Source organism: Protopterus annectens, chromosome 6.part0 (genome assembly GCF_019279795.1).
Source record: "Protopterus annectens isolate FY-2018-M chromosome 6.part0, PAN1.0, whole genome shotgun sequence".
Taxonomy (NCBI): Eukaryota; Metazoa; Chordata; order Ceratodontiformes; family Protopteridae; genus Protopterus; species Protopterus annectens.
The window spans coordinates 1,877,783,612-1,877,810,345 of NC_056737.1; the positions used below are offsets into that span (position 1 = coordinate 1,877,783,612).

At 36.3% G+C, this 26,734-nt stretch overlaps 1 protein-coding gene across 1 annotated transcript in view; it reads left to right on the forward strand.

The window, feature by feature from the left end:
* ZNF804A (zinc finger protein 804A) overlaps positions 1 to 26,734 on the forward strand; it is a 1,529,955-nt gene that overhangs the window by 1,377,236 nt on the left and 125,985 nt on the right. Inside the window, exon 3 of the mRNA XM_044075213.1 lies at positions 4,378 to 4,508. Within this exon, the coding sequence (XP_043931148.1) occupies positions 4,378 to 4,508 (131 nt within the window). The remainder of the gene's footprint in view (positions 1 to 4,377; positions 4,509 to 26,734) is intronic.

The window sequence follows — 26,734 nt, forward strand, 5'->3', positions numbered from 1 at the left end:
ATATTAAATGATTGTGACATGCATTGTACTGTTTTTTAACCAATGTTTTTATATTATGCCTTACTTATTATACTTATTTAAACTACAAATGTTTTTGTTTTATTTTTGAAGATTGTAAAATTATTGTTCTTAAAATTTGTTGTAATAATTCTGAGCTTTTCTCCCCAGGCCTCCTCTGAAAATGGGCTTCTACCCAGTTGGACTTTCCTGGTAATCAAATGTCAATAAATAAATAAATAAATAAATAAATTACATCAAGGTCCTTCAAGCTTTTAGCAGTCAAGATGGAGTATCTCAAATCTGCAGTTTTGAAATTTCTGGAGCCAGCAAAGTTAGGGTGTGGGACATCATGCAGTTTAATTGAATACATATTTGACAATAGCCTTGGGTTTCTTCCAATGAGGACCTTCTTTTCACCAATGTGGCAGCAAGTATTGGTATGGCTGGCTACTTCCCAGGCAGCTGGTTTGCTGGCAAATGGCTTGACACCTGGCCATGGAAATGAAGAAGGGCATTACTTTCCTTGAAATGTTTGCAATCTGGTTCTCCATGTTAGTGTGGAAAGAACAGTTATGAAATTGAAGGACTTTTTTTATTATGGCAATCTTGCAGTTGTAACTGATTGTTTAAGTCAGAATGAGTCCACTGTGTCATTAAGCAATTAGTCTTACATTGTTTGCAGATCAATTTAACTTTTTCGCGTTTGTTGCACCCAGTGGCTTTAATGGTTTAGCTAATGGCTTATCTCAGTTTCAGTTTGCTAGGTGTTGCCAGCTGGCCCTGGAAGTAGAGCTGTCAGGAGCCTTCATTCCTTCTGAAGTGTGATTAATTGGACAAAGATAGCTGGATCTTTAGTGGCAATTTCCCAGGCTAGGGTTACTACCTGTCCCACTTTGCAAGGGATAGTCCCTCTTTAGGCAGTTGTGTCCTGCAAAGAAATCAAAAAATGGCAAATGTCCTGAGATTTTAGGGCAAACATATTTCCTATATTTAATGTAATAGTGGCATAAAACACTTATTCTGTATCTGAAACACCTAAATGTGATAAGAAACAGAACAAGCAACTAAAATGCTACAATAATAAGCTTTTTTTAGGCCAAAAACTGAAGTTCTGTCCTGTGTACTGGCTGTGGGTATGTTTTGCCCTGCAAAAGCTAATCTTTGTACCAAAAATGTCCCACTTTGGGCATTTGAAAAAGTGGCAACCCTATCCCAGGCTCAGAATATAGAATGGGCTTATTCTTCATCGGTCCAAATCTTTAAGGTTTTCCTCAATTTGCTGCCCCAGAATCAGAGATGGTGGGAACTGCTTTTGGTCATTTGTTTTTAGTGCACAGTTGTTGCAAGAAAGATTTCCCTATCACAATCTGCTTGCATTTGTCAGCTTTAGGCTCGTTAGTGTAAATGCTTAAGGATACTGAGGACACATAGTAATTGCTAGAATAATCAAAGGTTGGGAGAATTCTAGAGGGGTTTCAGGGATTCACTGAAAACATTAGGCCACCATCTTCTGGCTATTATTGACAAGAGCTTATTTCAACTTCAGATTTTGATTCTTTTAGCGTTTTGGCAGCAATATTAACATGTCTTTATGCTAATGACTTGTTAAATTCCTTATTGTTGAGAGGATGTGATAATTCATAAGAATTTTCTCTTGATTTGGCTAGATAGGTCCATGACTGCCCAATTTTGTAATGGTCAGCCAGTCTACCTGGCAACGCCAGAGCTCTCATTATCTGTCCCATGCACTGGATATCTTGTTATGCAATATGATCCCTAAAGTGGCCTCATCTTCATATCCAAGAGTGGCAGGCCACTGAAGCTGGTAGTTGATACATTACCTTAGATAGAGATCTTTCAAGCTGGGCAATGAATTCATGTGTGGTGCCAAGTGTTTATAGTTAACTGCCTACCCAGGGCCCTGGTTATTAATTTAAGCAGAAACACCCTTAACTTTGGTCTCTAAAAGAATTCCTTTAGCCAGAATGTCGGCAGATCTGCATAGTCTTCATTTGTCATACCCCAAAATGTTTTTTTTTTTTCGGTTTGCTATTGAACCATGGCAGCAATGGTAAGGAGCCAGAAGGAATTAAAGTTATCGAAATTTCTCGACATTTTATTAACCACAGAGTGGCTCAAGCATCTAACTGAATTGGATTCCTTGTAATTTAACATTAGGATTTGGATAAGCTAAATGCACCCTTTTATGGTCAAGATGGAATGTACCTGAACAATCTAGGCTTTGACTTATTAAATTTGGACATTACCTTGGCAGTTGAGTAGTTTTTAAATGAGAGTTTTCTCATGGCTTGTAACAGGGAGGTCAGTAATCCTTTTATTTTGAGGCCGCTTGGGGGGTACAGCATAGGGATATACCTTTTGGTGGTTGCCTTGCAACTCCCCATGTTTTCACCCCCCTAGTGGTAATTCAGCACTCTCCTTATGTTTGGAAGTATGGTTCAGGATTAAGCCTTAATCAGGGCCAGTGGAGTTTGGTCTGGAAGGAAGGTAAGCCCTAGGGTATTTTAATCAGGTCCAAGGCAGCTTGGGTTCCATACCTGGATCTTAAAGTTGAGCCGGAATGGGCATGGTCATGCCAGACAGCAGGTTAAGTGTTGCAAACAGCTGTATGATGTGGGTATGAGGTTATTTTGATGTGGCATCAGTAATTTTGTCTAGGTATTCAATAAATGGTTTTAATGTCATATTTTGATTAGAAGAAAAGGATAGCTTACCAGTAAGCTTGCTTCTCCTCGAGTGGAGTCCTCCTTCTGCATTTGTGATAGTGTCATGCTGTTTTCAGTCACAGTTTAAGCAGGAGCTATTGGGATCTTGTCCACCCTCCCTTACTTAAAGGGTATGCCCAAGGGTGTTGGTGGTTGCCTTGTGAGTTTCCCTACCCCCTTTCTTCCCCTGGTTGTAATTCAATGGACTTTTCATGTTGGAAAGTATGAATCAGGTTTAAGCCTTAATCAAGGCAACTGGTGTTTGAGGCTGGAAGGCAAGCTCTAGGGTCTTTTAAACAGATCTGAGGCAGCTTGGGTTACACATCTAGACTTTAAACTGGGCATGGTCACTCCATTCTGCAAAAGGTTAAGAGTTATATACAGTTTTAATATGTAGTCATGAGGTTATTTTGTTGTGGAATCAGTAACATTGTCTAGGTATTCAATAAAAGGGTGCTATATCGTAGTTTGTCTTCTCTCAGGGCATTTTCCTTATAATAATATATCTAATTCAACCGCATTTCAAAAGCATTATATTGACTACAGATAATCTTAAGTAGCCATCTGTCAAGTACTCCTTTATTATTTGTGATTATACTATTATTTTATGTGTTTGCTTATATTTGCTATAACAGTTAAAATAGACAGTACAGAGAAACTTGAACATGGAGAAGACAGTTTACTTGAAATTCAGATGACCTTATACAACGTTTATAGACTTGTTATGAATGTGAAGATTCCTGTGAGTGCTAAATAATCTTAACATATGCCCATGAAAAACAATGCCTGAGTATGTTTAAGAAAATGGTCTGATTTCCAAATATATATCAAGTAGTTTTGTTTGTTAAATTTGTTTTTATTACAGTCTATTATTTATTGAAAAATCATCAAATGCATGTTCTCAATACTAAAATCTATCTGCAGCTACCAAAAAAAGTTTACGTGCAGATATAATCTGGCTTACCTGTTTCAATCATATAGCTATCTAGTGACTAGGATTTGACAAATAAATGCGTAATTAAAAAGAATGTACCTGCATTTTTTTTTTGTAGAAATAAACGTTATTCCTTACAGCTCACTTAACTAATAGACAAAATATTTTCTCAACATGCAGAGAGAATATGTTCCTTAAAGCTAAGTTTTATTGTGTTGGAAAAAAAGTAATACAACAAATTACTCCTGAACTACAAAGACAACATGTTTTATGATCTAGCAGCAGGCAGCCGCTCAGGTATAAAATAAACCTTTATTGATATACATGCATACAAAACAAAAATCAGTCTATGCAAATTATTTTGCTAATGACACAAGAAAGAAGTAAAGAGGTCATAAAGTACAGTTAGTTACATTTTCTAATAATGCATGATATCAGAGACCAGGAATGAAATAAATAATTATTTGGTTTGCAGGATATTGCTTTGTTATCAAAAGGTCTCTAGCTGGTTCAAGTCATATCCTACATGCTACTGTCAAAAACTGGCATAACAATAATTTACTGATTTATTTGTAAAGTAATTGTGTTCAGAATGCATGGCAAACTGCACAGCATCAAAAAGACTGCTCAGGATGTTTTTATGTGGTGTTTCTGCATATCAAGCATCATATTTTCTTTCTATACTTACTTATTCTAAACATGTATTTGCTTTATCAGCGGCTAAAGGAATTGAAGCATAGAGAGTATGCAAGAAATGTAGCTTCAAAGTGTAGACGTGATGAAAAGAAACAAGAAAAAGCACTGAAACGGCTTCATAAGTTAGCTGAGCTGCGAAAGGAAGCAGTATGGTAAGAGAAATTTACATTTTTATATAAATACTAAGCATTGTGTGATGGCATTAACATTAGTATTATAGCATTTACATTTTTTTTTGACAAAACATACTTAGAGTTTTGTCTTGATAACTACACAATAACTGGATGTGTATATTGGAAAAAAATCAAAGTTAAGCATCATTTGCTTCCACATTTCACTAATTGTTTCAGGTTAAACATTCTTAGTATAGGACTTGATGTAAGAGAACTATATTCTAATCATTACTTAACTTCAGTGCTAGCCCTTACATACCACATTTAGGGATGTTGTTCATGTCATAGCTCAAAGTGTATTGCCCCTGCTTCTTCTGTGGAATTTAACATGCCTTTGTGGCCTTACTCTACCAGTTGAAATGCAGACCTCCAACCATGGTTTATCTCTTTCATCCCATCTGACTAGGCCTTGATTACTCAGGCTGACACTCTAGCCATTCTTGCCTGCTCTTTGATAACAAGATATTGGTTACCTGCTGCAGTGATTCTGAACTGCTGTCCCTGTACTGTATCATCTTTGTGTGCTAAAAAACTATTTCAATCACGTCCTTACTTCTTATTTTCAGAATTATTTAATCACCAGCATGCCCTTCATTCCTCACAGGACAGCCTCCTGTATGAAATCATTCATCATTGTAAGCACCACTGTCAGATTCCCTTCAGATTCCTCAGTATATTTATGTAAAAACGCAAAGCTAGAATTTCCACTGTGTGATACCTTAAACCTCTTGAATAGGAGACAACATGGGATATATGTAAATTACCCTTTAAGGACATCAGGTGTCTCAGCTAAATAGCAATTCTAAATATCTATGACTTTTTACTTTTAAGTCTTTTTACGGACAATTTCAGGTCAATAAAGCCAAACCGCTCTAGCTATAGACACGCATGTTTCGACCTTCTTATGACATCATCAGCACAGCATAACAGGAACATCTGACTTTTAGAAACACAGAGTAGTCATACCCAACTGATATCCATAAACCTAACGGTGTCTACAAAATATCCCAACTAACAAACTAAAACAAGGTTTAAAAAGGTCACACAGGAAAACCAATTAAGCCAACGTGGTGCAGCGATAGTATTGTCGCCTCACAGCAAGAGGTTCTCGGTTGGAGCACCTTCTGTGTGGAGTCTGCATGTCCTCCCCGCGGTCGAGTGGTGTTCAAAAGACATGCGTGAATGGGTGTGCCTTCGTTGAAGGTTGGGCGTCGAGCTGGCACCTCGGCACTGTAAAAATCTACTGCCAATCATTAGGGGACTGGAGTTCTGCTGTGACAACCCCTAACTGAGAAAAGCTGAAAGAAGAACAACACAGGAAAAGCAATTGGTTAAAAACACAAAAAAGACAAATCTAGCAAATCTAGAATTTTCACTGTGTGATACATTAAACCTCTTGAATAAGAGGCAACATGGGATATATGTAAATTACCCTTTAAGGATATCAGGTGTTTCAGCTAAATGGCAATTCTGGCAATTCTGAATGTCCATGGCTTTTTTTCTTTTACCTTTACTTTTAAGTCTTTTTATCTACACTGGGATGAAAAATGCAGTTATTTGTTAAAGTGTTTAATTCTATTTTTTGGATTGTGTTTACTCCATGTTGTGGTTATTGTGCGTTTCGTATGCTGTGGAATCATTAAAACCTGGCATTGGTTTTACTACAGAAAGTGGTGGCCCTTCCATTTTCAGTGCCTTTTGCTGGTTTACTAGTTTTTGTTTGCAATGAATACTTCTCAGTTTATTTGTAACTAATCTCTCTACATTCCTTACACTTTTAGTGCATTCTCACTCTTGCACAGTGTCATCTTCTAGTCTATAATTAGCCAGTCTTATACTTGCCTGTTTTACTGTTGTTGCCTCACAGCAAGAAGTTCTCCCATTCGATTCTCAGCTGGAGCGCCTTCTGTGTGGAGTCTGCATGTCCTCCCCGCAGTCGAGTGGCGCTAAAGACATGCAGGTAGGTGCGAGCGTGAATGGGTATGCCTTCATTGAAGGTTGGGCGTCGGGTTGGCAATTCGGCACCGTAAAAATCCACTGCCAATCATGAGTGGACCGGAGTTCTGCTGTGGCGACCCCTAACCGGGAAAAGCCAAAGACTTTTTATTTAAACAATGTGTGAACTTACCCAGTGGTAGGCTATGTTTTGCATGATTTCATTCCATAATATTATATTCACTTGCCTATGCTTTCCTACTCTTATCTCATGCGGTATGTTTAAATTCAATGTATTGCTTTTTTTGCATTTATTCAAGCTACTGTATTATATTAACTAAATTGTGTTTATTGCTACTTGCGTTCTCTGGCCTGAACTCGATACAGGCTATGATTGATCAATATTCTACCCTCATTAAAAAATGGAAAAAAAAAAAATTAATTATATCATAGTTGTAAATATAAGACTAAGTTTTGGTTTTCATTCCACCATTCTTATGAATACTGGGAGAGAAATCATAATTAAACTTCTAATGAACTTTAATATCCTCCGTAGTGTTATTCCATTTATTTATTAATTAATCATACTGTGGTCTGCAGTTTAACTTTTAACCTCTGTATTATCATTTATTCGAATTCTACCTTCAGTTTCTGGCTTCTGTTTTTTTTCCTTCACATGCAAATATGTCCATTTTGCCCTTTCATCATTTTGTTATTCCTTGTCTGCCTCATGTATTTTTTTCTCTTTTTTTCTGTTAATTATGAATGACATTTTAGCACTTACAGCATAGGTGGGGTTTCAGATTGACAGGGTTCTCTGAGCTGAGTGATAATGCTGTGGTGATCCGCACTTGCTTCCACCTGGATGAAGTCTCTCTGAGATGGGATTACCATGTCTGCCTCAGAAAACTAAGCCTCCCATATTTCATTGTATGACAATAGCACTGTCATCTGCTCTATTAGGGCTAAAACATACTTTTTACAGGAACTCAAAGTTAATTTATAATAAGCATTGGAGTCTCTCAGATTGCTGTGCCATGTTGCCTCACATCCATTATGGAGGCAAGGTTGGGAAAAACTTTGGTCCAAATGTGGCTGCTGCTGTTCCTTCTGAAAATTCCATTATATTCAATGTCCTAATAAGAAAAGCATTGGTTGTGACTTAGCAGTTTTTTAATCACTGTGTTCTATTACTGCTCCATATCATGACATGCCATACCAATTATTTTTAGGTATAGTGACTGTAGGAGTAAACTGATGGTTTGTTCTTTCATAAAGAATTTGCCAACCCTTTATTTGTCTTAGTGTTTATTCATATAACATCACTAGTTCTCTATGACTCCTCCATTTGAGTCAATGGCAACTATTCTTTTATGCAGGAATTTAGTTCTATTATACATGCTTGGATGTGTATCGGTAACTACCACCATGCCCACATACAAAGACCACTCATTGGACTTGCTTTCCCATCTTAGTTTGATCACCTTTGACTCGGTAGAGGAAAGTTGTCCCACATTTTGACCATCCTGGTTAGTTTTAGCATAGCTATTTTTGAGTAAAGGACCTGGTTCATTGTATCCTCTAACATTATTACTAACTTACTCTGTGAGCTGTTGTGTATCTTTGTCTTCTTTTAGTTTCTCCAAATGTTTTCAGTTATTAGTACCTTCAAGGGAATGGACTCATTCCTAAGTCAGGGTATAATTAGAATTCATGAAGCCAGTATTGCATCAATCATTGCTGTTAGTTAAGATTGCTCTTCTCAGCACATTCAGTGTACCTACAATTGCCTCCTTTTGCAGTTTATATGGGATTATATACATTGGCAGAATGTTTATGCACAATTGTAATTTGTTTTAGTACTCCTGTTGCTCCTACTGTTACTGGAGCTGCATCTTATCTATCTTCCGCATTGTTCTTGTTTCTGCTTGCAAATCCTGGTAGTGAATTAGAATTTAATAAGCACACGTTAATCTGTAACTAGATCATGCTTGTTGCTCTCAGTCATGTTGTTCTACCCTGAGTATGTTGTGTCATTGGATGGTAGAGCTAGTCTCGGTTTGACAGTGAGCTTTCTTCTCTCTGTCTCTGCCATGAATGCCAAAACCTATAGCAGTGTTTGAGGTTCTCATTGTATGTTATATCATCAAACACGTTTTTAATGACAGTCATGCTATGGTAAATTGACTTGCTGCACTATTTGGCACCTCCTTGCCTTACTTCCTGAAGGTTTTTCCTTTACCAAATAAAGTTGCTTTCTATTTTTTTTCTAATCCTTCTATTGACTATTATTTGGATTTAGCTTTTGATGTGGCTTTTTGTGCTGGAGAAAACCTAATATGAAATTTTGAGCCTGATTTTTAGTTTACTCCCACATCTTGCAAGCTCAGTGATCTTATCATGCTAATTATTTCTTTTCAGAAGGTGCTCTATCTTGACATTCTTGAGATTATGGCATAATTCATAAAAAATGACTGTTATCTTAATATACACTTTCAAGAAAGTTTTGACGACGTCTAGCCTTAAAAATTATCCTTCAGTGCTTATGGCTTGGAAAATGTATTTTTCATCTTTAAACTTAAACTTCATTTTGGGGGTAGGGGGGCTTTTTATTCACACTTTCTGTCAACCAACATCTCACTACCAGCCAATTAGCTCATGCATTTCCCTTGAATATGATAATGGTTGGCTGGGTTAGGCAATTATTTACATAGCCATTGGAGGTAGTTTGCATGTTCTCAGTCTAACTTCATAAGGTAGGGAGTTCTAAACTGTGTGGTCTCTGATAGAGAAAGAGCAGAATAAGCTATCCATGCAGTTAGGTTGTAAACCTATGTCTCGATATCAGCCATACTCTACTTCATCTACAAATTATAAGATTGAGATCCCAAAACTGTGCTTGATTACATGACAAAAGTTAGACCAGTCCATGATTCACATCATGATTCCAAACACAGCTGCAATTGACATGGAAAACAGTTACAAAACTGCCTGACCAAATACTTTTACTGGTCCTGTTTTGTTGTGTTAGTTTAAAAGCCACCTCATACTTAACATTATTTAGCCCTATACTGTAATATTTTGACAGAAGCCTACATGATCTTTCTGTCTTCCTCATAGTTTGTGTCATTAACAGGTTCTACCACTAAGTAAGCAAGTGGTAAATAGCCCTGAAATGTCAATATCAAGGTGCAGGTACTTCACGACTATCGAAGCCAACCATCAACCAAAAAAGCAAAAATCAATAAAAAATGTTTATACTTGAACAGCAAAAGAACTTTATTCCATGGGTTGTTAGCGCTTTCATGTCTACTCTGGACGCTTCTTCAGACTTTAATAAAACACTTCATCACTTCTGTATTTAAACATTTATCAATTAAACAGTTAACCAATGAAAGCCTTTGTACGAATACATAACTATAAAAAGTTAGAAACTTCTAAATAGATAAAAAGTCAGAAACTTATATTGTGAAAATTAAAACTTCAAAATTCAACACTGACATTAAAATGGATGTAGTAATAGATTATAACTGTTATTAACATTTCAGATGGCAAATAGCATATAAATATTTAAAAATACAAGAGCATATAAAAAACAGCATGTAATAAAAACATTTCAAGTGTATGAAACTACTGAAAAACTTCTAAAAATACATATTCCTACTAACACCAAGAAACATGAAAAAGTCAAAGGTATAGCAATAAATAACTGCTAATGCTTAGGATGACGACTGACTAGAAAGGGTTTCAGAGTAACCCTCTCATTGAGGCCATGTCCTTCATCTGCTTTCATTCTGATGATCCATTTACATTCTTCTCTTTCAGTGAAGTTACTTACATTGCCTAATCTCAATGTGGTGTGTATCAGTTCAATAACTAAGAACTCAAAGGTGTGTGTGGTGCCTTGTGATAGAACATGTCTAGCCAGTGCGTTCCTGTCATTCTCCCTGTTGATCACATATAAATGCTCTCTAACCCTTTCCCTCAACGTTCTATTCGTCATACCGACATAGAAAGCCTGGCATTTGGTGCAGATGGCTAAATAAACTATGTTCCTTGTCCTACAGTCTGCATAATGATCGAATTTATATAGCACACCTATATGTGTCCAGGTGCCTAAAGTTATTCCTGCCCAGTACGTATTTGCACTGATTGCAACTGCGACATGGAAAGGTACCCATTCTAACAGTGAGTGGTTGGTCTTGAAGTTGCCTTTCATAACATAACATGTTCCTTAAAGATCTAGTATTCTTGTAGGAAAAACTGGGGTGAGGACCTACAAGTGCTCTAAGCCTATCATCCAACTGTAGGATACCCCAGTTCTTTCTAATGACATTAGTAATACTCTTATTCTTATTGGTATATGAAAGTACCATCCTCTTTTTACTTCTAGTAAATGGCCTGCTTTGTTCCACCTGTTCACTAGTTGCTATCCTAATGTATGGTCTTGTTTCTTCATTGCGTTCTGTTTGTTGCAGGACTGTCAAATCATTGTCATGGTAACCCCTGGACTTAAAGTCAGCATCTAAGCCTATCAATACATTCCTATATGCTGAATCATTGCTTGTTAGGCGTGAACAGCGCGCTGCTTGATTCTTAACAATGTTCTTGTGTATGTGGGGAGGGTGCATACTATCACAATGTAAGTATGTGTTCTTTCTACAGGGTTTCCTGTAAATGTTGGTAGTGAAACACCCATTATGCTTCCTGATGTTAACATCTAAGAAGTCAATCTGGTAACATGATCTTTCCCCAGTCAGCCTAAGAAAAGATGCGGTGTTGTTGATGTAACTTAAAAACTCATCTAAGATAGTAACATCACCACTCCAAACAAAAAACACATCGTCCACAAAATGTTTATAATACTTGAGGTGCTGTGAATAAAACTCATTTCCAAAGATATATATAGATTCCCAGTAGGCTAGTATAAGGTTTGCATAAGAATTGGCACATGACGTGCCCATCGCTACCCCTGAAGTCTGCAGATAATAACCATCACCATATAAAAATACATTATTTTCTAACACTAATTCCATCAGCATGGTGATCATAATCACTTTGTTGTTAGTCATGCCCTTCTCTAGAAGAAAAAGCCTCAGGAAGTCTATCCCTATATCATTAGGTATGCAGGTGAATAAAGACTGAACATCTAAAGTCATCATAATGTCATTCTCCAAGTATGCTTTTACAACAGCACTCTCAGCTAGAGATTCCAATAGTTGTTTAGTATCTCTCAAAATGGAGAAGGTAGAATCAACTATAGGTCTAAGTTGCTTCTCAATATAAATTGAGATACATTCAGTTAGCCAGCCTCTCCCTGAGACTATAGGTCTGAAGGGTGGGTCAGACAATGTCTTATGCACCTTCGGAAGACCTCTGATGATAGGTACCAAAGGTTTTTTAACTAAAAAATAATTATAGAGATCATTGTTTATAATATTGGACATCAACATATCATACAATGAGGCATGAAGTTTACTAATAACCTTGTTTAGATCATACATGTGTATATTTTATATGTGGTTTCATCCAATAACATTTCTAACATTCTATTGTTATAATATACACTATCAAACAACACTATTGCACCACCTTTATCCGCTGGGCAGATAACTATAGTATCATTGTTTTGTAAACTTTTTAAAGCTGCTGTTTCTTGTCGGCTTAAATTGTAAAATTCTGACTTAAAACCTGTTTGTTCAAACAACATATAAAAATCATTGCAACAAACTTTCACAAAACTTTCTAAAAGCGGATGCAATTCTGGTACAAAGCATGAAGGTTTCCTAAAATTATTAATTACTATATCCCTTTTCTCAGTGTTATCATTATCATAAAATAAATCAAGTGCTAAACCCCTAGTAAAAAGTTTTAATTGTACTATCAACTCACTAATGTCTATCCTTGTGAGGGCACAAATGATAGACCTCTGTTTAACACTTTCATTTCAGCATCAGTCAACTCATGGCTAGATAAATTAATTACCAGTTCATTGGAGTTTTCTTCCACATTCTCTTCTGTGGTTCCCCTGACTCCCCTGAGGGTTTCCGTTTCTTCCCCTTGTACTGGGGACTCCATGTCTTGCGATCTGCTGGTAGAAATGATAAAGGGAATGTAAGATTTGTGTTGTCTCTCTCATTAGTCTCTGAATTCCCTTCTGATGGGAGCAAAGTCTTCTTCCTCACTACCGGTCCCAAGCTCTTAGTGTCCAGTCATCTAATGGTTGGTAGAATATTATCTGCTTTAGTATTCCTATTTTGTAGGTTTTCAGATGTTCCTCCATTCTCCACTAGTAATAAATCTGAACCATTCTCTGTTGTACACCCCTCTGCATGAGTGCCTTCAAAGATGGCCACATTAATACTTCTTGATGTAGTGGGATGCATTTCGCTGTTACCATCCTTCCTATTGTCAGGAATGCAAGAGTTTGTTACATCAATAGCTGACCGGATGGATTCCTTAGGCCAAGAGAAGACGTTCCCACGTGCAAAATCGGAACAATCTCTCTCCAGTTTCTTCTTTTTCTGTTGCAAGAGTCTGTTATCAGTTAGAGTTAAAGTAGTGGAAAGTTCAGAGAAGTAATCAGATAACTGTACAGATGTTAAAGAAGAATTTAAACGGTCTTCCAGAATGGAGATCTCTTTCATGAGTTCTTTCTCATTTAGCGAATACTGTCTTATTAACAGCTTGATATAACTATTGCTAGTCTCAATATTAAGTTTCTGCCAGTCTATTAAAAGGTCTGGATATTTGTTACCAAAGGTGGGCATCTTTAAAATGCGTAGCCCTCTTGGAATAACTTTAAAGATAAACATGCTTCCATATGTTGTTTCTGCCACTGCACATTCTTCATTTTAAGTAAAGTATCTTCAAATTGTCTCATCAGTTGTAGCACATTGATATCTAACTGCTTACCTTTGTGGGTAACATTAGTATTAGCTAGTTGTGAATAAGAAAGTTTTAGCAGTGGATTTTCACACCTGGAAAGCAGTTGAGAGAATGAACAAATCATGTCCTCAGATGCAGCTTCCTCAATGTGTTTGGTTCCTTCTGTCATGTCCCCTTGAGATAACAAAGAGGCAAATGATAAATAAACAGAGATCTCTCAGGGTAAGGTACCTGCTATGTCCCCAAACAAAAAATGTCAATATCAAGGTGCAGGTACTCCACGACTATCGAAGCCAACCATCAACCAAAAATGCAAAAATCAATAAAACATTTTTAAAAAAGCAGATGAAGGACATGGCCTCGATGAGAGGGTTACTCTGAAACCCTTTCTAGTCAGTCGTCATCCTAAGCATTAGCAGTTATTTATTGCTATACCTTTGACTTTTTCATGTTTCTTGGTGTTAGTAGGAATATGTATTTTTAGAAGTTTTTCAGTAGTTTCATACACTTGAAATGTTTTTATTACATGCTGTTTTTTTATATGCTCTTGTATTTTTAAATATTTATATGCTATTTGCCATCTGAAATGTTAATAACAGTTATAATCTATTACTACATCCATTTTAATGTCAATGTTGAATTTTGAAGTTTTAATTTTCACAATATAAGTTTCTGACTTTTTATCTATTTAGAAGTTTCTGACTTTTTATAGTTATGTATTCGTAAAAAGGCTTTCATTGGTTAACTGTTTAATTGATAAGTGTTTAAATACAGAAGTGATGAAGTGTTTTATTAAAGTCTGAAGAAGCGTCCAGAGTAGACGTGAAAGTGCTAACAACCCATGGAATAAAGTTCTTTTGCTGTTCAAGTATAAACATTTTTTATTGATTTTTGCTTTTTTGGTTGATGGTTGGCTTCGATAGTCGTGGAGTACCTGCACCTTGATATTGACATTTTTTTGTTTGGGGACATAGCAGGTACCTTACCCTGAGAGATCTCTGTTTATTTATCAATAGCCCTGAAATGTCCAAATGTCTTTTTGAATACAGTTCCCAATTAACAGTCCTGCCGTGGGATTAAAGAAAAGAGAACAGTTTGTCTTTCTTTCTACTATGTTTGAGAATCAAGTCCACCATTATTTGTTTCTTCCCATTCACTGATTTTAAGGCTCTTTGTCTTAACAGATATTTGTTACCTTATATCTAACTAAAAACTGACTGGAAATCTCTATGGGAGTTTTGCTTTACTCTCTTCATGGAGTGATGCCTATCTCACACATCCTATCCATCAGAATAATAAAGTCCTTTCTAATCATTGTGTTTAAAAAGAGACTTAAAAGTCTTTATCTGTTGATTACATGAATGTGTGCTGAACTGGTGCTAGTCTCTCCTTTATGAGACAAGTCTTTTTGTACTTTCACCATAAAGTCTGCACACACTGTAGTTCATTTAATAATGCTTTCAAACAACAACAGTCTGTAGAAATTCTGGCATGCTGGATAACAATAACAGTGCTGATAAATATATATATCCAAAGTTTCTGCATGTATATTCTGATTCTCCTGAATAATATTAACTGAAGTAGTCTTTTCCTCCTGAATAGTATGGATATTTGACCTGACCCTTTTACATATCAGTCCAAAAGCTAACTCCTAACTATCACAACCATGTCTTTAGTACATCCTAATAATACCAAAATCCCTGTAATGTTTTACACACCTCTTTAACCTTGGTGTCCAAGCCTTGTCTTGCATGTGCCTCTTTGTCTAGCATTCCATTGCAAGTACAAGGAACATTCTGTATTTCTGCACATCTCATGCTAAGCCAGCAAGATTATCTTTTCCTTTCTAATGAACTCTTTCCCTGAAACTGAATACATACACGAAAACACAAATCATTCTATATATTCAGGCCTATTAGTCACCTTAATGTACTATAGTGAATTTAATAAGAATACTCTCAGTCTAGTAGCACCCCCTGTGGTCCCTAACAAAAGCTTACATGTGCCTTCTTTTGTGTTAGCGCATATCTGTATTACTAACTATTGCAATCTGGTTTGACTATTCAGGCTTTATACCACTTCATACAACCACAACTACCAGCAAAATATGATGGTTAGCACTAAGGTTCCAAATCCTTTATTGGTTTTAAAACATCTTCCAAACAAAATAACCAGACCGGTTTCAGCCTCACAGCCTTTATCAATGGTTAAACAAAAAGAAATTCAGTATAGCACAGGTACTTGCTATATTTATAGTAGTCCCTCCTTAATTGAGATATAATGGTATAGCCCAACCTGGTGGCCGGAATGTTCAAATACATTTGAAAATACAAAAAACAAAATAAAGACTTCATAAACTAATACTATGATAGTATAATCATGTAAATCACATGTATAACATTAAGATTCAAATAATGAATGGTTAACAAAACTTAATTAATAATATATAGTCAATGATACAAAGATGAAATTAATATTGTATTATTATGATATGTTCAAAAAACATACTTAAGTACTATCTTAGTAGGCTGATCCAATCATGTTGGGCTAATAATAATTTGAAGAAAACTTCAAAAAACAGATGGAATAAACACGGTAAGTGGATATAGCACTGGCAAAATTAATAAATGAGGATTAAGTTATTCAAAGGTCAGTATTGACCAATAGTAATACACCACCTATTTAAACCTGATCACCACAACCCAAAAGACAACAAAATCATAAGTTGTAAAAAAAATAGGTTATATAAAAGTATATATATATTTTTTTTATATACTTATTCAAAAAATATATATTATATTATCATCTACAAAAAATATCATGTTCTCTAAACCTGAATAAAGTCCTGATATGTAAAATACATAGAACAAAAACCAAACCGGAAACAATTTATAGATGATCATTCAGACCTGGCGGAAATAATGCCCCAAGGATGGTAATCCAATATTGTTCCTTTTTATTCAAAATGCAATGCCAACCCTGTTGATGGCTGTGATCCCCCACAATTTTGTCTATAACCATGAACTTAAATTGTGCATTAGAATGTTTCATGGTGCGTCTGTACAGGGCATTAGTGTCCCTCTTGTTCCTAATGTCACTTTTGTGTTCTGTCATACGTGTTCTGAGAGATCTTGATGTTTGTCCCACATAAAATGATTGGCACTGGCAAGTAGCTAAATATATAATCCATTTAGTACTACAATTGGCAAAAACTCTAGTCTGATAAACACGATCAGTGTTTGCACTGGTGAATTCCTTAAGTGTATAAACCTGGGAACAGGAACTACAATGGCCACATGGGAAGGTACCTAATAATTTATCCCCTGTCAGGGTTGTCTGTTGGTAAATGGCTCCTCCCCCTTCCTTATGTTTATAGTGGGAAAACAACCCCCCTAAAAGTTTTACCTCTTCTAAAAGACATGTGGCATCTCGTACCTAGTAATGTTCTTAATTCATCATGTGCCAACAAAATGTTCCAATTAGAGTTCAGAATATCTCTCACTAAATGGTGATTTCTACCATAAGTAGTCACAAACCTGATGATGGAATCCTTGTCAGTGTCATCCGATTTTTTGTATTGTAATAGTGTTTGTCTATCCAGAGTATTGCTCCATTCACTGGCCACAAAAATATCTCTGCCCTTGTATCCCCTGTGTGTAAACCTACGGCATAATTCATTCCTAGCTGTTTGAAAATCCTCCTCAGATGAACATATGCGTTTAATACGCATGAATTGTGATTTTGGTATTTTGCGGATGGTGTGGTTGGGGTGCATACTAGATGCATGTAACAAGGTATTGTATTGTGGGTATTTGCGAAATACTTTAGTACTCAAAGTATGGTCTTCGTTACGATAAACTGTAACATCCAGAAAGTTGATGGTATAATAGTCATACGTAACGGTAAATTCCATACCCCATACATTGTCATTCAGATATTGTATGAATTCATGTAAATATGTTAAATCCACCCGCCACACCATCCAACAATCATCTAAATATCATCTCCAGATGTCAGTTTCAACTATGTAAATGTTGTGTGATGAATCGTAAACCATGCACTCCTCGAAATAGGCCATAAACAAGTCTGCATAAATAGGGGCAAAGGAAGCTCCCATTGCTGTACCTTGTAGTTGCAGGAAACATTCACCATGGAAATAGAAAACGTTCTTGGTTAACACATGTTCTGCCATGCAGATCAAAAGAGTATTAAAACCTGGTGGGTACAAATCAGATTTTTCCAACCAATACTGTAATGATTGTAACTCAGCCCAATGTGGAATACTTGTGTATAATGATTTAGCATCCAGTGTGTACATAAGCCAAACTTGTTCAAGTTGGATGTCTTCAATAATTAGAAGGAAGTGTGTCATGTCCTTCAATCTGGCCCTTACTGATGTTAGTAATGGCTTGAGGTAGTGTGTAAGAAAGGCAGATAATGGTTCTGTTAATGAACCAATTCCTGACACTATGGGTCTACCTGGAGGTTTTGTAATAGATTTATGTATTTTAGGCAGGAGGTATAAAATTTGTTTTTGTGGATCTTTAACAGTGAGATGTTTAACTATATTTGTTGTTATGATGCCTTGTTCTTCCGCTGTTTGTAAGAAGGAATCAATTTCCTTCTTGTATACTAATGTAGGATCAATAAACATCTGCATATAACGCCTACGGTCTGCCAGTTGTCTCTTTCCCTCACTGAGTAATCCCCAATATTCATAACTACGACAACACCTCCCTTATCTGCTGGTAAAATAGCAATGTTATGATTATGCCTAGGTTCCTCTAAAGCAGTCTTTTCCATAGTGGAAATATTCTGGCCTAGAATGCCTGATTCATGATGGTGAAAATGTAGATCCTTAATAACAGATCGTTGAAATATGGAGACATATTTATTCATTGGAGGTTGAAAATCCGATTTCAGAAATCTAAATTCTGAAGATCTTTGAGAGATATTGCCTGAAAAGAACAATTTAAGATTCAGATTACGACAAAATGACAAAACATCATTCACAATACTGTATTCATGACTAAAAAAAACGGGGATGAAGCCAAGACCTTTATTAAGTAAAATCATTTGTGCATCTGTCAAGGTTACGTCAGATAAATTCAATACATTACTTGAGCCTGGTATTGTTAATTCAGCAGTGTTCGGATCAGACCCTCCATAGAATTGCTTCTTGCATTTATGTTTGTGCTTGCGACCCCCTCGTCGCCTTGATGTATGTCTAAAGTGGTTTTTGTATTGGGTTTCTTACTCCTTGGTGATTCTCGATGGTTGCTACCATCATTATCCGTACATGATGATTCATCACCAGAGGTACCAGCAAAGGATGCATCAGTGGATTTCAGAATAGATCGTGGTCTCTTCCTAGGTTTTATACCAGGTGTCTTTGGACAAATATCATTGAATCTAACTGTTGTTGATGTATCAAAAGGATGACCCCTTTGACAATCAGTGCAATCCCTGTTGAACTTGCGGATTTTACTATTTTACTGAGAGGCCAAAACCGGTCTGGTTATTTTGTTTGGAAGATGTTTTAAAACCAATAAAGGATTTGGAACCTCAGTGCTAAGCATCGTATTTTGCTGGTCGTTGTGGTTGTATGTGGTTGGTTTTGACCGTGCATGCCATCCTTGTGAGGCATTTCAGTTGCATCCAGTCATTGGGCTTCACTGGTGGTTCTCGATGGTTGCACAGCATTTTTCGTACTAAAAGGAATTTACATGTTATTTGCATTGTTCTTTGGATGTACAGATGGATGATATACTTGGATGCTTATGACGAGTGTCGGAATTTTTGGTAATTGGATTTATCATTTATTTCAGCGTACTTGGATGGGTCAGGCCTATTAGGCTGAATCATCACCAAACGCCAAGGGAACATTTTCACTTCATTTGGAGGTTGGCACGCATTTGGACTATTATTTGGGACATATGGTGTCGGGCAAACACTATATAAGCTTAAGAGAGGATTTCCTTTCAACTTTTGACTACCTGTTTTTCACCACATTAGGTTGCTGCTGAAATATTGTTCAACGACTACGACTTACTAAAGGTACTGTTTACAATTGTTGTATTACTGTTGGTCCAGGGGGGTAATCGGAAGTATTATTTACAAACTTTCAGCGTACTTGGATGGGTCAGGCCTATTAGACTAAATCATCACCAAATGCCAAGGGAATATTTCCATTTGGAGGTCGACACTCATTTGGACTATTATATGGGACATATGGTATCGGGCAAACATAACATAAGCTTAAGAGAGGATTTCTTTTCAACCTTTGGCTATCTGTTTTGCACAATATTGGGTTGCTGAAATATTATCCGACAACGACAACTTACTTAAGGTACTGTCTACAATTCTTGTATTACTGTTGGTCCAGGGGTACGTGGACAATATACCTCTTTTGGCAGGATTGATCGGTGCATGGGTGCCTAACAACATATTGGCTTATCGGAGCATTCCAGGATCGCTTAAATTTGACTGTATTGAGACATTGGTTCAATTGGGACTTGCATATTATTTTTATTGCAAAATATGTTGATTATTCTCTTGCTCAATCTTTAAAGTGCATATTATGTTTTGAATGGAATCCTATGTGTCTTTAATACCCTAGGACTTTCTGGTATCATAGACATTTTGTTATTTCAAATTAATTATAATACTAGTCCATTATATATAGGCTTCTATACGCATGTATACGCACTATAATTGTGTTTTGATAAACATATAGTGTTAAAGATATACTAGGTTGGTGCTAATTATGTTAGGGCACTGCATTGGACTATATTAGACTACCTGTCCTCCTCTATGATATTAGGAGGTTCAGAGAAAGCTATTCAGATTACATATTTATGTATGTCTTATGGTTAGACGATAAATAATAATTTGTGGATACGACATCACTGTTTCTACTATATCCATGTATTTTGAACAACTATCTAAGAATAATTTGTGGACAATATATGGTTGTATTTGCACAATCATATTATTTAATAGTTATATATGGATGTGATGGATAGCCTATTATGGGCCTAGAATACTAATATCAATATTACATCACCGATCTTTTTGAACACACTGTAAGCTTTCATTTTGTACTACTGGCGGCTCCTATATAGATACACCAGTTGATTCTGACTTATGGGGGTCAGTTGACCAATATTATACAGATTAGTTAATTTATGGTTGTATTTTTCATCACAAAACTGTTACTATTCATAATTGGATGCACCAGTGGATGCAGAACTTCAGGAGGTCTATATATATATATATATATATATATATATATATATATATATATATATATATATATATATATATATATATATATATCTTTTTGATTGATTGAAATTTAGGCCCTTCATTCTCAGTGCAGTCCCTGTTGGACTGCAGCTCTATACATACATATATTGCCACAATATTTAGTGGGTAATCCATTTATCTGTTGGTCACTGATACTGGAATAATATGGATCTTGAGCAGATTTTGTATGGGTTATGTGCTGATAGGCATGATCTAGGAGTATTTGGTGTCAATGACATGTCAAGCAATAACCAAAATGGCTCTTATACAGGTCCTACTAATGGTTGTGACTTGGCTTTTAACAAATTTAATAAGGACTTGAGGAATCTCAGATCCAACATCTGGCATTTGAGACTATTCAAAGCGTATATACAAAGAGACATTATGTCTAGAGGTCTCAGAGTCAGGTTGCAGCCCTTGGTCGGCAGGTCGGAAGACAGGCTGACCAAGGAACGGAACCAGGCTCTTCATCAATCTTCGATGATGTTTGTCACAATTTTAGCAGCATACTATGAAAGAATGGTTGATATATGTCTAACAGAGATTAAAGCCTCTTGTGAGGAGTGTAAACGCTTTGAGTCACAACCTACATATGCCACCTTAGTTAATAAATTATCTAAGGATCTGGCTTCTTTTGATCAACAGATTAGGGATTGTAAAATCCGCAAGTTCAACAGGGACTGCACTGACTGTCAAAGGGGTCGTCCTTTTGATACATCAAAAACAGTAAGATTCAATGATATTGGTCCAAAGACACCTGGTATAAAACCTAGGAAGAGACCACGATCTATTCTGAAATCCACTGATGCATCCTTTGCTAGTACCTCTGGTGATGAATCATCATGTACGGATAATGATGGTAGCAACCATCGAGAATCACCAAGGAGTAAGAAACCCAATAAAAAAAAACACTTTAGACATACATCAAGGCGACGAGGGGGTCGCAAGCACAAACATAAATGCAAGAAGCAATTCTATGGAGGGTCTGATCTGAACACTGCTGAATTAACAATACCAGGCTCAAGTAATGTATTGAATTTATCTGATGTAACCTTGACAGATGCACAAATGATTTTACTTAATAAAGGTCTTGGCTTCATCCCCGGTTTTTTAGTCATGAATACAGTATTGTGAATGATGTTTTGTCATTTTGTCGTAATCTGAATCTTAAATTGTTCTTTTCAGGCAATATCTCTCAAAGATCTTCAGAATTTAGATTTCTGAAATCGGATTTTCAACCTCCGATGAATAAATATGTCTCCATATTTCAACAATCTGTGATTAAGGATCTACATTTTCACCATCATGAATCAGGCATTCTAGGCCAGAATATTTCCACTATGGAAAAGACTGCTTTAGAGGAACTTAGGCATAATCATAACATTGCTATTTTACCAGCAGATAAGGGAGGTGCTGTCGTAGTTATGAATACTGGGGATTACCTCAGTGAGGGAAAGAGACAATTGGCAGACCGTAGGTGTTATATGCAGATGTTTATTGATCCTACATTAGTATACAAGAAGGAAATTGATTCCTTCTTACAAACAGTGGAAGAACAAGGCATCATAACAACAAATATAGTTAAACATCTCACTGTTAAAGATCCACAAAAACAAATTTTATACCTCCTGCCTAAAATACATAAATCTATTACAAAACCTCCAGGTAGACCCATAGTGTCAGGAATTGGTTCATTAACAGAACCATTATCTGCCTTTCTTACACACTACCTCAAGCCATTACTAACATCAGTAAGGGCCAGATTGAAGGACACGACACACTTCCTTCAAATTATTGAAGACACCCAACTTGAACAAGGTTGGCTTATGTGCACACTGAATGTTAAATCATTATACACAAGTATTCCACACTGGGCTGAGTTACAATCATTACAGTATTGGTTGGAAAAATCTGATTTGTACCCACCAGGTTTTAATACTCTTTTGATCTGCATGGCAGAACATGTGTTAACCAAGAACATTTTCTATTTCCATGGTGAATGTTTCCTGCAACTACAAGGTACAGCAATGGGAGCTTCTTTTGCCCCTATTTATGCAGACTTGTTTATGGTCTATTTCGAGAAGTGCATGGTCTACGATTCATCACACGACATTTACATAGTTGAAATTGACATCTGGAGATGATATTTAGATGATTGTTGGATGGTGTGGAGGGTGGATTTAACATATTTAGATGAATTCATACAATATCTGAATGACAATGTATGGGGTATGGAATTTACCGTTACATATGACTATTATACCATCAACTTTCTGGATGTTACAGTTTATCGAAACGAAGACCATACATTGAGTACTAAAGTATTTTGCAAATATCCACAATACAATACCTTGTTACATGCATCTAGTATGCACCCCAACCACACCATCCGCAACATACCAAAATCACAATTCATGCATATTAAACGCATATGTTCATCTGAGGAGGATTTTCAAACAGCTAGGAATGAATTATGTCGTAGGTTTACACACAGGGGATACAAGGACAGAGATATTTTTGCAGCCAGTGAATGGAGCAATACTCTGGATAGACAAACACTATTACAATACAAAAAATTGGATAACACTGACAAGGATTCCATCATCAGGTTTGTGACTACTTATGGTAGAAATCACCATTTAGTGAGAGATATTCTGAACTCTAATTGGAACATTTTGTTGGCACATGATGAATTCAGAACATTACTAGGTACGAGATGCCACATGTCTTTTAGAAGAGGTAAAACTTTAGGGGCGTTGTTTTCCCACTATAAACATAAGGAAGGGGGAGGAGCCATTTACCAACAGACAACCCTGACAGGGGATAAATTGTTAGGTACCTTCCCATGTGGCCATTGTAGTTCCTGTTCCCAGGTTTATACACTTAAGGAATTCAGTGCAAACACTGATCGTGTTTATCAGACTAGAGTTTTTGCCAATTGTAGTACTACATGGATTATATATTTAGCTACTTGCCAGTGCCAATCATTTTATGTGGGACAAACATCAAGATCTCTCAGAACACGTATGACAGAACACAAAAGTGGCAATAGGAACAAGAGGGACACTAATTTCCTGTATAGACACACCATGAAACATTCTAATGCACAATTTAAGTTCATGGTTATAGACAAAATTGTGGGGGATCGCAACCATCAACAGGGTTGGCATTCCATTTTGAATAAAAAGAAACAATATTGGATTACCAACCTTGGGGCATTATTTCCGCCAGGCCTGAATGATCATCTATAAATTGTTTCCAGTTTGGTTTTTGTTCTATGTATTTTACATATCAGGACTTTATTCAGGTTTAGAGAACATGATATTTTTTGTAGATGATAATACAATATATATTTTTTGAATAAGTATATAAAAAAATATATATACTTTTATATAACCTATGTTTTTTTTACAACTTATGATTTTGTTGTCTTTTGGGTTGTGTGATCAGGTTTAAATAGGTGGTGTATTACTATTGGTCAATACTGACCTTTGAATAACTTAATCCTCATTTATTAATTTTGCCAGTGCTATATCCAATTACCGTGTTTATTCCGTCTGTTTTTTTGAAGTTTTCTTCAAATTATTATTAGCCCAACATGATCGGATCAGCCTACTAAGATAGTGCTTAAGTATGTTTTTTGAACGTATCATAATAATACTATATTAATTTCATCTTTGTATCGTTGACTATATATTCTTAATTAAGTTTTGTTAACCATTCATTATTTGAATCTTTATTTTATACATGTGATTTACATGATTATACTATCATAGTATTAGTTTATGAAGTCTTTATTTTGTTTTTTGTATTTTCAAATGTATTTGAACATTCCGGCCACCAGGTTGGGCTATACCATTATCTCTCAATTAAGGAGGGACTACTATAAATATAGCAAGTACCTGTGCTATACTGAATTTCTTTTTGTTTAACCATTGATAAAGGCTGTGAGGCTGAAACCGGTCTGGTTATTTTGTTTGGAAGATGTTTTAAAACCAATAAAGGATTTGGAACCTTAGTGCTAACCATCGTATTTTGCTGGTCGTTGTGGTTGTATGCGGTTGGTTTTGACCGTGCACGCCTTCCTTCCGAGGCATTTCAGTTGCATTTATACCACTTCACTCATACTCTGCACATGTGTCCTTATAGATAGTGACTTCCTTTATGGTCTCAAAGGTATTATTAGCAAATACTTCCAGCAACATGGCTAATTTATGTAATTCCCAAATAGCTTTAACAGCTACATATTCAGGAAATATACCTGCTCTAGGGATTACCCCATTACCTGAATCTCATAATCTATAGAGTCTTTAAGTCTAAGTTCTGATGTATGTGTGATATATTTAAAACCTGCACATTATTATGAAAATCAGTGTCTTTTAATTCTGTGGTTTATACAACTGATTAGACCAGGTAATTCTTTTAACTCTGCTGTTCCAGAAAAGGCATGGAGAAAATGTCATACATGTCCTGTGGTGTCCCAACACAGGCCCGGTAATCAAGGAGCCTCAGTCCTCATCACTAGCACCAGTGGAGAATGTACATTGGGAGGATGACAAGTTACACACACACAGTATTTCCAGATGCAACTTTCTGCATCAAGTGCAATTTTCCTTAGGAGTACACAAAGACCACAGTCAGTCTGGGGCTGGTTTCTGGTTTCTCCCTCTTTCTTCAGATCCCCAATAAGACTCCCCACTGGCACAGCCATAGACTTGAGATCTCAGCTGAGTGGCCCAGCCAAGACCTCCAGCACCCTCTATGTCCAAGCAGTGCTCTGTGTCCCTGCCCAAGTAGCTAACACAAACACTCTTTGAGATTTGATTTATATATAAACACACACACACAAACACACACACACACACACACACACACACACACACACACACACACACACACACACACACACACATATACACACAGCTGGGAAAGGTGTCAGATGTTTACTAGCTATGCCCCCTTTTTGCTGAGACTATAAGGTAGTTTTTACTGCCACCAGCCACTACTTATCAGCTCCTTTAAGGCCCTTAACAAAGATTGTCTGGTCTTACTGTGTAATGTTACTATTAATCCAAATGGTAGTTTGACCAAGAACAAGGCTACTAGGAGGGGCCCACAGTGTCACCAAATAAACATGCAAGTACTCTCACAACTTAAATATGTCTCACAAATATCAGACACAATGAAAGGTTTAAATATATTTAATAATAAATAATAAAAGAACAAACAATACTCGGTAAATAATCAGTCACATCAGAATTCAAAATCACAGGAAATATTTAAAACAGCATTGCAAGACAGTCTCAAATAAATAAAGAAAACATCTAAGGTATACTTCACTATATTCCTGACTGTATCTAAGAGAAATCACTGTACCCTAGTTAACTTACATACAGAGCAAAGCAAGGCAGATGTGGTGAATGGGTTTTCCAGCTAATGTCAGGTCAAAGACAAATACAGAATACCATCTCTAGCTCAGAGAGTTCTTAAATTAATATCCCAGATATTACTGCTGGGGTAGCTTGCAGCATGACATCACTTCTTCTCATCTACCTACCACAGGTGAAAACCCTCACTGATGTAGCTGGTAGCATTTAACATCTCCCTGTGAAAATACATAGACTTCAGATCTTTTGGCAAATGGTGGAAGTCATAAAATAATTTACATTCCTCCACATTTAAAGACAATACAAAAAACTTCTCTAGTACAGACATTCTGTCTCCTGTTGACTGAAACTGAAAGATAGCATCCTTTTATTACATGGTTATAAAGTAATTTATGTTTTCAGATATTCTTCTGAAGTTAACTTCTTGTGTTTCAGTTTCCATTGTTGTTACAATATATACATTTAAACAGTTACAATAGAGTATATACATTTCTTCTCATTACTTTACCAAATATCTCTTCAGCACATGTCTGTACAATATCATATACAGTTCTAATACATATGTAACACACGCATCTTACATGAAGCATGTTGACATTCACACATGACATATCATTATTTACAAAATTTCAGATAGCAGGGCTAGCAGTATCTCTTTTTATGACATGTCCTCAACCTGTCTCCTCA